General features: G+C 36.1%; 1 protein-coding gene across 4 annotated transcripts; it reads right to left on the bottom strand.

The window, feature by feature from the left end:
• Window positions 1–1,894: 1,894 nt before the first annotated feature.
• On the bottom strand, window positions 1,895–13,369 carry LOC104687002 (T-cell receptor-associated transmembrane adapter 1). Of its 4 annotated transcripts, XM_019283946.3 has the most exons (7): window positions 13,231–13,354; window positions 10,257–10,338; window positions 8,040–8,150; window positions 6,427–6,463; window positions 5,003–5,064; window positions 3,662–3,720; window positions 1,895–2,623 (listed from the first exon to the last, which is right to left on the bottom strand). In XM_019283946.3, the coding sequence occupies exons 3-7, from the start codon at window positions 8,140–8,142 to the stop codon at window positions 2,363–2,365; spliced, it is 522 nt and encodes a 173-aa protein (XP_019139491.1). In that variant the 5' UTR covers window positions 8,143–8,150; window positions 10,257–10,338; window positions 13,231–13,354; the 3' UTR covers window positions 1,895–2,362. The 4 variants fall into 4 exon arrangements, with proteins under 4 accessions (XP_019139491.1, XP_019139492.1, XP_010394146.1 ...); XM_019283947.3 differs by lacking the exon at window positions 10,257–10,338 and having other exon boundaries at window positions 13,291–13,369; XM_010395844.4 differs by lacking the exon at window positions 10,257–10,338.
• Between the last annotated feature and the right edge of the window lie 1,682 nt (window positions 13,370–15,051).

Genomic DNA, 15,051 nt, shown 5'->3' on the forward strand with positions numbered 1-15,051 from the left:
TGGCATCATTAGAAATGCCTTGGAAATAGCTGATAAGCCATTAAAGATCATCCTGTCTGAGAGCCACAATCAATAAGTTATTGGAGGCAGTGATTAAATGTGGAAAGGAAGTGTGTATATATATAGAGGAGAATATTAACAAAAATGCCCCGCTCTTCGAACAAACTACGTTGCAAGGGAAAGCAGCTGATGAATATTAGCATAAGCACATAGCTGGACTAAACAATAAAGACCGAGAATAGAAAGGAAAATAATTGTACCTAAATCCCATGAAGTGAACTTACTGTTACATGTACACACAATGAGAGAAGTGTGTACTTCATTTCTGTTAATTACCAGATTGAAATGAGAAGTTGAATTTAGGCATCTCGTACAAGTTGACTCTTAAATTTTTAGAAGTAAGGCATAATCAACAGTGCAAATTCTGTGAGAAAATTAGGAAACTAACTTTTGTACAAAGTGTGCACAAGTTATTAAAAATACAGTATCCATTGGTACATGTATATGTTGGAAAACAATAATAAATAGACTCTTGAGCCTATGCTTATTTGGTTGAGAGATTAAGAAAGCTTTCTCTTTAATTGAGAGGTGTAAATATTGCATCTGATTGGTACCAGCTAAATTAAAATACTTTATGTAAGTATTTTGTGTATGCATTGTATTCAGTCTCAATATGTACATGAAAGAAAGAGTATATGGATAGGCATTTCATTACTTACTTAGTCCCTGCTACAGAACAAAGTACAATTCCTCCCAGTCTAATTAAATTAATGTTTCATGCACTTGTATCTTGATGTTTGGATATTTGATTTTGGATTTGTCTACCTTTTTTCCCCCCTTAGGGCCTTCCTCAGTGTCACGATTTAATACGGTTCTCCCTCAGAGTGGTTTTTGTAGCTTCTTCAGCAGTATTTATTTTTGCCAATCCAGTGGGAGCTGGGCTCAGACCTTGATACCACGACTTTTCATTCCATGTCTGCCTTGTTTCTGGGATGTAGCAGCCAAGAACCCTGACCTGAGTTCTGCACACAAAAGCAAGTGCCAGCACAGGATAATAAGCACTGGCAGGACTCAGCCCCTTTTGGTCCAGCATGGAAGTTATAAGAGCATTAAATATGAACAAAGCTAAACATTAACCAGGCTGTCAGACAACTATTTCTTTTATATTTTTTTTTTCATAAATTTGTCTCATCCCTTGATGTATTCATCCATTTCTGTTAGAAGAGATGTTGGCTCTCTGTACTATGGGGCTTTTGTTTCCAGGTCAATCTCTCTCAGGACCTGAAACAGCTGTAGGGTTCTGTGTCCTTCAGAGTTTCAAGCTCCTTGCCGCTGCTCTGTGGATTTTAAAGGCACCAATATCCTGGTTTTTTGAGAAGGCAGAAGTGTCTGACACCTAGAAGCAGGCATATTATGTCAACTTGCTTTATTGTTTCCTGCTGCAACTACATAATGACTCCCAGAATATAGAAATAAATACCCACTCTATAAAACTTACCATTTAAAGAATTTAGTCTTCAGATGCATGTGCCCACAGTAAATGAAGGGTCTGGGGAAATAAAAACCTCTTTTTGTTTTTGTAAAATAGTTAGTAAGGATGGCAATGGAAAACCCAATAGGAATGTAAGCATAACATAGAGTATTAGAAGGAAGAAATCCTCCCCAGAAGATTTATTGTTACAGATGGTTTGATAATATCTGTGTGGACTCCAGAATACAGCTGGATACAATATTCCACTAGCAGAGGAGTTGAGATTTGAGATGTATTCTAGTATTGCTAAAGGAAACTAAAGATATATGAAGATACTGCTAAGTCTTGTGAGATGTAAATCATGTGAAATTTAAATCAGCTCTTAAATTATTCTCCAGTCATTACCATAGACCAGTCACAGTGTGGAACAGCAGATCAGTTCTTAATTGGTAAAACAATTAATCACCAAGAGTGCAAGTACAAAACACAATCTCATTTCAAAAGTATTGAAGTTAATATAGAGTAGTTGTACTCTGCTAGAGCTCTACAGGCAAGGAGGGGGTCTTTTAGGACTGCTTGAAAGCTGATGATTGTTTAAAACAGGATCAATTTTTACTGGAATCCATACCATGCGAACACTGAGCTACCAGCTTCTGCAACTCTCAAATTATCTTCAGAAGGGCAGATCCATCTAAGTGGCAGCCTGGACCTATGTCTTGCTTAGTCTATAAATATGCTTGGAAGACAGTTTGGAACATTTCATACCTTTGTTTAGTATGTCAGTTTTCCAGGATATTATCTCTAATCATTCATTGTTCCTCCAGAATGAAAAAGCAAATCTCACTTTATGGTTACATACTTGGTTTGTTACGTATTTTGTTCATTACATATTCAGTTCTCTCCTTTTGTATTATGAATCAAGCCCATTAGTCTGATGGGATCATCATGAATGGCTTCTGCTTTTGCCATGTTTTCAGCAGCCAGCTGCTCACTGTTAAGGTAAATGCTAACTTTGGAAGCCACCCTGGGGTTAGATGATCTTTCTTCTTCATCTTCCTCTGATGAAGGATCTTTCTTTCTCCTTGGTTTTCTGCATTTTCCCTTGACACTGTGATCAAGTGAGGCATAACACATCTGATTGGTAGATTCCACCTAAAAGAAAATTCACTTTAACATCCAGTAGTTATCCTTGCTTTAAATGTATATCTAAGACTTCGAGTATGTCTACACTGTAATCATAATTCTGCCTATAGTTTGCCTAAGCTAGCTGTAAAACAACTCATTAAAAGTACAAATGATTAAACTGTGGGAGAATGGAAAACAGATCAATATAACCTAATGGTAAATGACTCATAGTGGCAATATGGAAAAATTCATCAAGGTATCATTGGAAAGATTCTCTGTGGGAAGGAGGGAAGCTTATGTAATCAGTCCAGGTTCTTTGGGATGCAAGACATTATTTGATCTGGTTTTCTTTTCACTTTTTTATTTTTTAGTTAGAATCCAGTTATTAACAACATTATTAACAGGCTTTGTCTGTGCAGAAAACCAAAGAGGGATGATTCTTGTCTGTATATACGATCTCATTTCCAGTGCAAAATGCATGCTTTTTGTGTCTTTCCCTTGGTTCTTAGTGCTTTTCAAGCCAAACCATCAATGACTATTGACATTGGAATGTCTAGATTAAAAAAGATATTCTTATACCTGCTGGAAATACCCTGAGAGAGAGGCTGAAAATCAATCCCTATGAAATATGTGGCAATCAACTTGGGAAATTGATGCTAGGAATGCTTCAATTACAGGAAAATTTCATTTGAAGCTTTCATGCTTTTAGGCATACAGGTATCTCAACAAAATACGAACCAATAGAAAACAAACTTTCACTGGTTAAAGCATATAGATTTTGCACAGGACAGGAGAGAGCCAGTCAAACTCATGAGTATCATGTGATGCAGCTTGTGTTTTCACTTGGTTGATAACTAAACCAAATAAAATTACTTTAGATAAGCTATGGCCATGGATGTGGATTTAGTTCCATGTGATCTGCATGCCTGTGGCTGAACTTTATCATGCCATATGCATGGTAATTTTTGTGAGAGTGTGAAGATTTTTATCATAGGATAAATAAAGGAACTCTGAGACAGACCATGTTACCCTAATTCAGAAATCCATAACTAAAATGAAAGATACCTGTAGCTGGTTAACTGGTCTTTGAGGCTGGGACTTCATCTGCTCGTAACAACATTCTTCTGTAATTTATCAAAGTAGAAAAATCTTTTTATTAAGACATTCTACTGAGTCTTAAAAGATCAGACCAACAGATCCTCTCTTTTAGAGAATGAACTCCCCCCAGTTTTATTTGGTAGGATGTTTGTTTTGAAATCACACACAGATCTCTCCTTCTAATTATAGAGAGGCAAGTAACTAAGAAATTCAAACACACACTGTGAAAAAATCATTTTCTGTTCATATGGACGGGAGGTTTCTCATTATTCACTAACCGGGCATTATTTTAGAGTGCAGGGAGGACTTCTTGCAAGTAAGAGGTAGCCACATATTGATCTATTTTTCAGCATAGGCAGCCTTTTCTTTGGCTGAGAAAGAGGTTGTGAGTTGCAGCAGCTGGGGATTAAATTCTCTTCCTGAGTCTACTTCAGTGTTCTGTAAATATGGTTCTAGTTATTTTCTCATTTTATATCTCATTTTAACCACCAGTAAAACAGGTTACTTCGTTACAGTTTTCAAAGTTTTACAATGTCAATGCATTTGAGTGTTGACTTGATTAAATTTATGCAAACTATGTGTGAAAAAGTACGGTTTGTTTGGGCTCTTTTTCCCCTTCAGTTAAAGTGCTTTAGTTTTGCTTAACCCCAATTAAAGCTTGCAGAAAAAGTTATATGCAGAAAAATGCTGCTTTAGCTCTATAAAGACTTCAAAAGACAAACCCTCAGCACACCTATCTCTAGCTGCAGTTATATGATGCTACAGCCTTTAATGTGGTGTCTCTCTGCCAAGGATTGTTAACTTGAGCCCAGTAAAGCAAAGCAAAGCTGTCTTCCCGCCCATCAGCTGCTGGGCTTCAGCACATTTGTCAGTATTGCTGGTGATCTGTGGATAGCCACAGCAGAGAACTGCTATGTGTTTGTTTCTGCCTGCTTCTGTGGGAGCACTGACCTTGGACCGTGAGTAATATGTGTTTTAGATTGCTTTAAGAGACATGGACCAAGCTGTTATTTCAGTTAGTGAGCTTCACATTTAGACAAGCTCTTTGTTTTGAGATACTTAGCTGAACAGGACCATATGGACTGTAAAAAATCGAATTCAGTATGAGGTCTGTTCTTATACATAGTAGTGCAGTATGAAGGTCTGCATTTCTATCCCAAGTATCTATTAATAATTTTAATTAATAGTTAAAATATGTAGATTCTCAGGTTTGCCATTTGAGAAACACAAAATATGTCAGTCAGCCAGTTTCTAATCATATATTTCTATAACCACTGAATAGACACATGTTCCTAAAATGAAGCTTACCTAAAATATCTTGGTTGAGATTGCCATAAACTGGATAATCTTCTGTGTCATAGCCATCATAGCTACAAGGGGAATGAAAAAATACTTTTAATTCACAGAATATGCTTTATTTAGCACCCCAATATTCTATTTTAGCAAATGTTTTATGCACATGTAGCAATATGCAGATTGTGTGTATATATCTATATATAGCAGATTGTTTGTGATCTTATAAACAAGATCAAAAATTTTGGAGGGGGCAGAAATGGCAATGTGGGTGTTTTCAGGAGAGATTTGTCACCTAGCCCAGGACTGAACTCTCCATTCCTGTAACTTCATTAAGCACAAAGCTAATCTCAAAACTATTAAGCTACAGTTTGATGTAGGTTAAGAAATGTTGATGATCACTGAAAGGAACCCAATTGATGTCCTCTGAGACCACTCTGCAATACAAACTAAAGCACTATATGTGTCTTTTGGAGTGATGTTCTTAAAAGGTCCCCTCTTGATTCAACTAAAATACTCATGACGATACAAACAGAGAAGACCAAAGAAGACAAGTTCAGCTTTGGATTTTTAATGTTATGTTGTGTTTCATTACCTGGTGTTACTTGAAAATGCTTCTAAGTGGGTTTGTAAAATGGGAATTTTTAGTGGGAAGCACTGTGTAACCTTTCTATTGCATCCCTATATTGCCTCTCGTCAAGGGGGTGAAGTCGTGCTCTAACACCACATTCCGTGGTATTTTTCATCTGAACAGGCACTAATAGACAAATAGAGACTTCCCAACTTCAAGAAAATTTGTAATTGAGAATTGGTTTTGGGTAACAGGTGCAGTCTTTTGTATTTTCATTTCAGTGGCCTTTTATATTTGGGTTGGGATGAGACTCTCCATCTCTGTTTTCTAAAGTTTGGGTTTGGGTTGCATTTTTTTCTGTATGGCATAAGAGAGAGAGACCTGAAACATATTTGTGTAACAGCTCATGGTATCCTGCAGCTGTAAACAGACTGTTTTATTGCTTTTGGATGGCATGTATAAAGATGGTTATGAAATGTAAATACATGTAAATTATTGCTCCACAAGTATTAACTATCACACTATAATTTTTCACTGTTTTGTGAGAGCTGAGAGTTCTTTTAAATTATTATGGAATTATTGAGTTTAAGTGATAGGTAATGGTGCTTTAGCTCAATATCTTGCACTTTCAGATAAAATTATAGTATTAGTATGCAATTATTTCATTGTTGATAAAATGACTGGAGGATGTATCTCCCACATGAATTTTTTTTCCTGTGTTTTCTTAAAAACTTTTTTCCACCACCAACATTTCCAGGCAGACTGCATGAGATACTGAATTTTCCTCTATGCCATCCCTCCCAAGCCATCTGTCATTATTTATTGCTTATTTCACCCTTGCCAGAAAGAAACTTTTTGTACAACTTACCTTGGATTGTTCTCTTCGTAATCTTTATGCATTTTAGCTGGAAAATTTGTTTTAAAAAAAAATTAAGAGAAAATGAAACGTGCTATTTTAGAACACTTCAGATAATTGTCTCAACAGACATGCTTTTGATTTTGTTTTAGAGAATACAATTGAAAGCTCTGGCTCTCAGGACCTTCAATTGTCCCTCTACTTTTCTCAAATATGAGAAATGTTTGTGTTATGGCCCTGTGCTGTGGCTGCAAAGTCTGTGTCAGTTTGCAGTATCCAAAAAGTGTATCGCAACACATGTGATTCATTCCTGATTTCCTTCACCTTCTGCTTCTCCCTCATCTTTTTCTCTCACCAGATTTTCCCTGTCTGGGGAGGTGCATCGTGTGTTTATATCACAAAGTGAGAGGTTTATTTATTTTATTAGTTCTGCGTGTACGTCTGAAAAAGACATCTTGTGATCCACACAGATGAAGAAACTGAAGCAGAGAGGCAAATGGCTACAAGGAGATTTCTTGCTAGAACTTGATTAATAATTCAGGAATGCCTGAATTTCTAAACTCTGCTCCAGGACTCCAGAATTTAGCTCAGTAAGCTCCAATTCAATGAGAAATGCAGCATCAGCCACTCTGACCTAAACCTTGGTCAGGTTAATTTTGTAAATGACTGTGATTCTTCCTCATAGAAATATCTGCCTAGTAGTCCTAAAGCACAAAATGAACCAAAAAGCTCAACCCACACCCATCCCAAAACACTCCAGCAACTCTCTTAATATCCTGTGACTGTCTGATTCTCTAATACTTGGTGAGTGCAGTTTATAAGCATGGGCCTTCTGTTTACGTAGATTATATACATAGGTGTATTTAGCTGGGTTGAAGTCACCAGTGTTGGCCTGCCCACCCCTACATGTACAGCAGAGGTGCAGTTTTCCCTGTGTGAATGGAATGGTGAGGATTGTACAACTTCCTAACCATAGAATTGCACGCGTAAGAGAGGTTGCACTGGCATAATCTGTCAAAAAAGTAAAAGTTAATTTCAACCAAAACCAGAGTATGACTGTAGTCATACGAGTGACACATTGGTTTAAGAAATACAGTAGGATCCCATTATGAAAAGCAATTAGAATGTTTTTCCAAAATACACTGATAAGGCATGAAATCTGTATGAAATCTGAAATTCAAATGAGCAGTCAGGAATTTGGGGGGGGAGAAAATTTTCTCAGATGTATTTCGTATCAGTGCATCTACTTAAAACAATTTTTAAATGGAAGAATAGATAATAACCAGTTAGAGGAAAAGTGTACTTCCTAGGAAAGGAAATTGCAGGTGTTAAAAATATACTTTAAAAGTAAAAATTTAGAACTAAATTCTTCTTGTTGTATTGGTTTGCCTTCAGAGAATGGATTTGGGTAGCTGTTTTTAGCAGTGGATTGGGCAGTTAGCAATCATCCTGTAATGATACCTGACTCTCCTAAAATTTTTCAAAAGCTAAATGCTCTCTAGTAAAATCATTCTTGCCAAAAGGTACCTTAAGATTCAGAAGAATCAATTTGTCGACTTGATATCTCTGAGCAGGGATGACTTTAAATATTGAAACTCCATTCCTTACAAAGAGACATTACTTACCTTGCTTCTTTTTCATACAGTGTGAAATATTCAGTGTCAATGAAACAACCAGAGCCAAAGTCAGGAAGGCCAAAACTCCCCAGACAGAAAAATGGCAGTCCATTTCTGTAACTGAAAGAAAATAATTTTACCATTTGTGTTGTCTAACAGTTTTACTGTATTCCTTTTGCTTGGTTGATTTTTGCTTTCTGTAATTGAAGCTGCTATTTTGTTGTTTACTCTCTGACAGCTATTGCTATACAAGGTACATAATTAATATCAAAATAATTAATATCAAAATAATTAATATCAAAACCAGATGCTAAATAATAAGAAAGCAATTATAATAAACTGTTAGCAGAAATACTTTTTCATAGAAATTCAGCCAAAGATTAGGCTATTGGTTTGCCTGTAAGATGTAGTAAAAAATAAGATATTAATAAAGAAAAAAGTAATTTTACTGGATAGCTGTGAAATTATTTCTGCAGTTGTCTTTAACTTAGTATTTGCAGTAAATTCAGTAAATTCTTGGCTAAATTCTAGAGTTCATGAAAGTAGTTCTGAATTCAGTCAAAACAAATTCACTGGATGTGTCTCTGAATAATACCTAAGACTGTAACGTTTTAATAATCCCTGCAAAATATGTCAAAATTTGGTTGTGTTTTCTTGTCTTGTTTTACAGCTGTTAAAACTGCTTACTTGTACTCATTTTTTTGCCTGAAAAACGAGAGGAGGTGATGATAAAGGACAAGCATCCTTTATCATCACCAGTGAATGACACTGGGGGAACCAATGAAGCCCCCAGTACTACTGCAGAGAAAAGTTCAAACAGCTCCTGGAAAATCACTTGGTAAAAGGTGAGTCCAGTTATTTGAACAAAGTCTTCTTTTGCTCTAAACTTGCCTCTCCTTGCAATAAGAAAGACAGGAAAGAACCCCCCTTAGCACAAAATCTGGTTTTTTCATTTAATTAATTCTTTGATTAACCTAGTTGATACAAATTTTCCATCACAAACCATGCTGAGGAAAATAGCCTGTTTGTGATAGTCCAGTGGCCAAAATTATCAGCGTTGTTGCATATGGACCCTTCCTTGGCAGACGAAAAAACACTTAGCCAAATAAATGAGTGAAAGGAGCTTGCAGCTTGATTCTTCACTTTCCCCAGACATGTTTCATGTTCTCCGAGATTTGGAATGTTTGTTCGTGACTGACCGGCTCAAAACCTCCTTACAGGTTTTGTTCCCTTGTTGTGCTGGTGTTGACAAAGCTCTTTTCGTTTTGTTTTACTCCAACTCTTTGTCTTGACAAAACAAGACAAGATAAACCGTGGTAGCAAAAATCACAAATCACCTGGGCTTCTGGGATGTAGGTTTCTTTCCTGACCAGAACTCTCTTTCAAAAGGAACAAAGCAGAACAAACAAGCTGTAACTTTCTGACAGACTTTTAACTTTTTTTTGCATGTGGTGCTTTTAGTGGCCATTTATCCTTCTTTTTGAACTGAATGTCCTGTTTCCCTTCCTTTCTACCACTTGAGTTCTCCCAAAGGTGTTTGAGGATTGTTTATCACTGCAATACTCCTCTTCATGTTGAAAGGCACTTTTTTTGCAATGAGATACTGACATTCCTGAGGAGAGACAACACCCCCATGAAGCAGCTATACATCATTCTAATTTTTCAGGAAGGGAATTAAAAGAATGGGAAATCCTACACTGAAAAGATGTTATCAAGCTACATCAAGAATCACCAGTCTTTGGAACCTAGTTACTGTGCAATTAGTCACTCAATATTGCATCCCATGCAACCTGTCCAAAACTACAAGTCTGTCCAGGACAAGAAATTTCAAGTCTCACTGTTGTCCGTAAATAATCAGAATCGTCTTTCATTCTTCTCCTGTCTTATCTTTTCTGATGTGATTATTTTCCATTCTTCTCATGTTCCTTTCATATTTCTTTTCCTACAAACACTTTTTCAAAGCAAAAGCAGTATTGCGGTCTGCGAGAAGGGAAGCACATGTGACTGTGGTAGAATCACAGAATCAATTATGTTGGAAAAGTCCTCTGAGATCATCGAGTCCAACCTATGACTGAACAACACCTTGCCGACTGCACCATGGCACTCAGTGCCACGTCCAGTCTTTCCTGAAACACCTCCAGGGACAGTGACTCCACCACCTCCCTGGGCAGCCCATTCCACAAGCTACAACTCTGATTCATTAGAATAAGAAGAGTTAGCAGGTACCTAAAGTACAGTTAGGATCCAACGTTGTTCCTTTTTCTTCATATAGAATGTTGTAATTTTTCTCTCTGATCCAGGAATCCAACTTTTCCATGGTGTTTCCAAAGTAGAAGGAAAACTCTTAGTTTCCATTTGACTATTTTCAACCCTTAACTGACCCACTTTTTGTTGTCAAGTATTATTTTCCTGTCTCAACTTCTGATTTAAATTGAATTTATTACCTGGGAAATAGTAAAAGCTGGATACAATTTTTTTCATTTCAGTTTTCAGATTTAAATTCTATAGTATTTGAGCAATCCCACTTTTCAAGAACTTTAAAAACATTCTAGGAAAAAAGCCATATAAAACTTGGATTTCTAATAAACTATACCAATGTTTTAAATGTCACAATCTATAGTTCTTTCTTAAACACAATTTAGGAAATTTCATGGTTGTGGGTAGATTAAGAGAAGAACATTTAAATTTCTTCCTGGATGAACATTATTTAGTTTATTTTTAAATTCATTTTCCACAACACTGACTTAAACATCTGCTTGTGTTTCAGTAGAATGTATACAAACAATATGTGTGACTTCAATTTTTTTGCTTGTTTGTTTTTGCAATACTAGATATTTGTTTGTCAGACAACACTACTTATAATGGAGAAACAACAACAGTTTTTAGCCCATAAAACCACAGTAAACACTTTGATCAGAGATGTAATGGTGCTGTTCTGAGAGCTCTATGCCATTCTAACATCAGTTTCAAGTTAATCTTATTACCCAGATACAAAATATGAAAAATTTTGGTTTTATATCCTAGCTTTACAGATATGCAACTCCCAGATCTTCCCATGTCTTCTTGTTGTTATAGGTGTTTCCCATATGACACTTATATTTATAACTGCATTTTATCAATATTAACTACTTCGACAACAGCAGCATTAGAAGGAAAGCTGACTGACTGTGTGAAGAACAATTTGTCTCCACAGATAGCTACACTGCTGTCCCTAAATGTACAACAGCAGATGCAACCTCTCACAGTTAACAGGTTGTGCTAAAGACAAAAATAAGATAAGGAGATTGTAGATGGCGAGTGAGAAATAAACAGAAAGTCTATTAGATTAATTATATTCTATTTTGAAATGGTGTCTTCTATTCTCTAATTTTAATTCTCATTCAAGTAATCTATTTTCAAATGGAGCAAAACCAGATTATTCTTTTTTACATATTATATGGTTAGTCCAAAGAATCCATGACACTGTATTCAGGGGCATTCTCATTCAAGCAATCAAACTGATTTTTTTTTTTAATTGTTATATCTTTGGAAAAGAGTCATATGGAATAATTAGGCCCCTTGGGAATAGTACACTATGATTCTAATACGCTAAGCTCAAATTCCATCACGGTTTTTTGTGACAGTCTATCTGACTAGTTTTCTATCTGTGATAGGAAAACTTAAGGGTGGTAGTAGTTTGTTAAAAGAAATAATACTGAAATATTCTTAAAGTAATGTGCTCCTCTGTGAAAGGAAAAAAGTTCATTATACACCCAAAGGTTTCATGAGAGGGACAACAATTCTTGTTATATCGTTAGAAGACTTTGGGATGTGTGAGTGGAGAAGCAGTGTATTTAAATAATTTAAAAGATTACAGTATTTTGATTAACTAATATCAGTCTCTCTTTAGTATTAATGATACATTCTTATGCTCCTATTCTTCCATTTCTATTTGAAAACCAGGTTTAAACTTGGAGTAGCATCCAACTAGAACATAGGTAAGTTACTTCATTTGGATAATGTTTTTACTTTACTGACTTTAGGGATGGGATTACTCTCCACCTCTTAGTATCTTTTACAATGCTATAAACTGAAGCTACCATATTCACACCACAAAACACAAACAACATACCTTCTAAATGCGTAGTTAATTGTACTTTTTCTCTTTAAAAATCTATTGACAACTTTATCCACCAACAGAGACAAGACATGGGAATAAATACAGAGTTTTGGTTATTTGTTCTTAGGTTTTCTCCTTATGGGGTGCATTATACTGTCACTGGAGGGCTGTGAGGCAAAAGAGGCAAAAAAAACCCACAACCAAAAAAACCAAAAGCCTCCAAAACATTCTAATCTTTCCTGATGAACTTGTGCAATTCAATTTATTGCAACTCAAAGGAGTGGACATAATCACGTACTTACCTGCAGGGACAGGAGCCAGATTTAACAATTCATGTTGGATATTTGTCCTCCTAACAACATAAGAATAGGTAGCAGGGGTGCTACGTTTTGTTCCTCCTTGCTCTAATGTATTTTGTTTAGACAATCCATTACAAAGGATAACAGGAAGATAGCATACATCTAACAGGTTTTTGTACTGAAAAGGAACATGAGGCAAGGAATATAGATACCATCTAGCTGGACATGCCACCTGTGGTATCAACGCATTAGCCACAGAGGCAGATTAATTGCTACCAGATTTATGGGGATGATCTGGAGCACAAAATGGTTTCTTTCCTTTCTTTCCTCTTGTTTTTGTCTACAAATTTGTCAAAGATGAGATAAAACTGTCTTTCCTCCCCTCTTCCAATTAAATCTTGATATAAATAATATTTTGTACTAATGGCCCTTAGAAAAAGAAACCCATTAAGAGATTGATGAATGTTAAATTAGCATTAAAAATGCTTCCACCTCTGTGAGCTTTTATTACAGGATTAATTCTCTGAAAAAAAGATTCCTTAAACTGCAATTAATTAGTGCACAACTAATTGCTTTGTAAGGTAACAACTTCATACTTCAGAAGGGAAACAGCACATTGGAAAATAAGAAGGCCCACAGCACAGTATTTTCAGCATAAAACTAATGCCAATGCTTAGTCTTCATTATCAAAACTTAATTAATGAAGGTTTAGCACTGTGAGCCACCTTCTTGGAAGACTGCTAATGTACCATAGCGTGGTTCTACTGCTCCTATGTTCGCAAGTTTAAAAAATAAGGCTTACCTGGTTTTGTTGTTTCTAGGAATACTCCCCTCCCCTTTATCCAACAGGAAATCAAGTTACCTTGGCAGATATTGGATACTCTTTTGTTTCAGACCCGGCAGCATGAACCTGTCTCTAGTTGTCGTCAATCTCAAATCCCTCCAGCCTTTTTTTTTCATCTCCTTTCTTACAAACAGGAAATGTGGTTCAGCTTTAAGAAGCAAACTCACGTTCCTCTTCAGTGTTTGCCTCCAAGAGAGAATTAAAGTATTTATGTGTACCCTTGTACTCATTATCCACCTGTCTTGCCACAGAAGAACATGTACAGGACTATTAGTTTCATTTATGTGATACAAACTTACTTTTGTAATATTCATATGAGACTCATACTCTAAATCTTCTTTGGTTTAATGTTATGTTGAATTCAACAGAAGTATTTTGATACCTCTTAAACGAAATTACAGAACTATTTTACCTAGGAGTGCTACATAACTCTTCCTCTCTTGAAGTTTCTAAGCCAAGTCTGAAAATCCATTGCTGAGAGCCTACAGTTTAGCAACAACAGGATTCAGAGGCATGATGAAGGAATTATAACACCACCAGCTCTTGAAGGTCAGATCAGAATAACATAATGTGATTCCTCCATTCCTTAGAGTTTATGAATCTGGGGCCACAGTCCTGTACAGTTGTGGAAAGAAAGGATAAATCAGCATGTGGCTTGCTGTGTGTATTTGTCTTTAAAATTTAATGAAACATGTCTGTGTTTAGGCAGAGAAGCCATTTTATTCTCAGAATCGGAGTAGGTTCTTCCAGAGGAAGCTTGCACACTGAGTACTGTCAAAGAAACCTTCTGTTAACTTCTGATGTTTTAGGTATAGTATGGGTTTGGGGGTTTTTCTTCAGAGCAAACGGTTTTATTTCCTACTGTGTGTAATGTAGAAATAGGAAGCATTTCTTATGAAAAAAAAAGTGAATCACATGAACATGTTTGTCTTTTTGGAATACATGAATTGAAATAGCCCTCAGTGTAGTCTAAGGAGCAATGTAAAACTACTCTTCAAGAAAGACTCTAATGTGATAAAATGTCCTCTGCAATCTATATTTACTTAGGGTGCTATAACTCTGAAATATTATTTTTATATTAACTGCCTTAGATCAATGCTTAAGAAATAATTTATTGGATTAGCATTTTAGTTGAACATGAAATAACGGATTAGTCTTGGTTAATATAATATATCCTTCCATTCAAGTCTAAGGGTGATATAGACTTAACTACTCAAAGCTTTATCATAATGAAGTGAATAGAGTAGGAGGAATTAATGTGAAGATACTCAAAATGGTGGGAATTCTTATAGAAGGATACTGAATTGAGAGAGAAACTGGAGATGGTGGAAGATGTGCATTGCAAAAATGAAGGCAGTTGCTTCGTTTCTCAGCTAAGAGCACAAGGAGTAAATCTGAGATCTGCAGAGAATTCAGAATAAAATGCTTATCAGCCCGAACAAGAAGCTTACAAGAAATAAACTCCTTCAGAGATAATTAAGAGCATAATGGAAAGGTGAATCCTGAGAATGCAGTGGGGAATTTCTGGGTTTGTAGTCCTGCTGGTGTGTTAATAAATCTGCTCTCCAAGAGCAAATCATTGCTGTACTGTATCAGCTTTGAGTGGCTGCAAAAGCAAAGTCTATTGGAATGAACATGAACTTGGTATGCTATTTTGGGCAACCTGCAAGAGACAGAAAGCTCTGTTAGACAGCAAGAAAATATTTGCTTCAGGCAGTAAAATCCATTGTGAATATGAGGCTTCTTTTTTTCCTTTCTTTTGTATCACTGCTATGTTAA

Source organism: Corvus cornix, chromosome 1 (genome assembly GCF_000738735.6).
Source record: "Corvus cornix cornix isolate S_Up_H32 chromosome 1, ASM73873v5, whole genome shotgun sequence".
In the NCBI taxonomy this organism is placed as follows: Eukaryota; Metazoa; Chordata; class Aves; order Passeriformes; family Corvidae; genus Corvus; species Corvus cornix.

Bases quoted from the DNA above. Each gene is read 5' to 3' on its own strand.
- LOC104687002 (XM_019283945.3), bottom strand. From the start codon at position 10,347: ATGGAAAAGTTGGATTCCTGGATCAGAGAGAAAAATTACAACATTCTA. The intron at 8,151-10,256 runs GTACCTGCTAAC...ATTTTCTTTCAG, and splicing joins GGATCCTAACTGTACTTTAG to TTACAGAAATGGACTGCCAT. The intron at 6,464-8,039 runs GTAAGTAATGTC...CAAATTTTCCAG, and splicing joins CTGTATGAAAAAGAAGCAAG to CTAAAATGCATAAAGATTAC.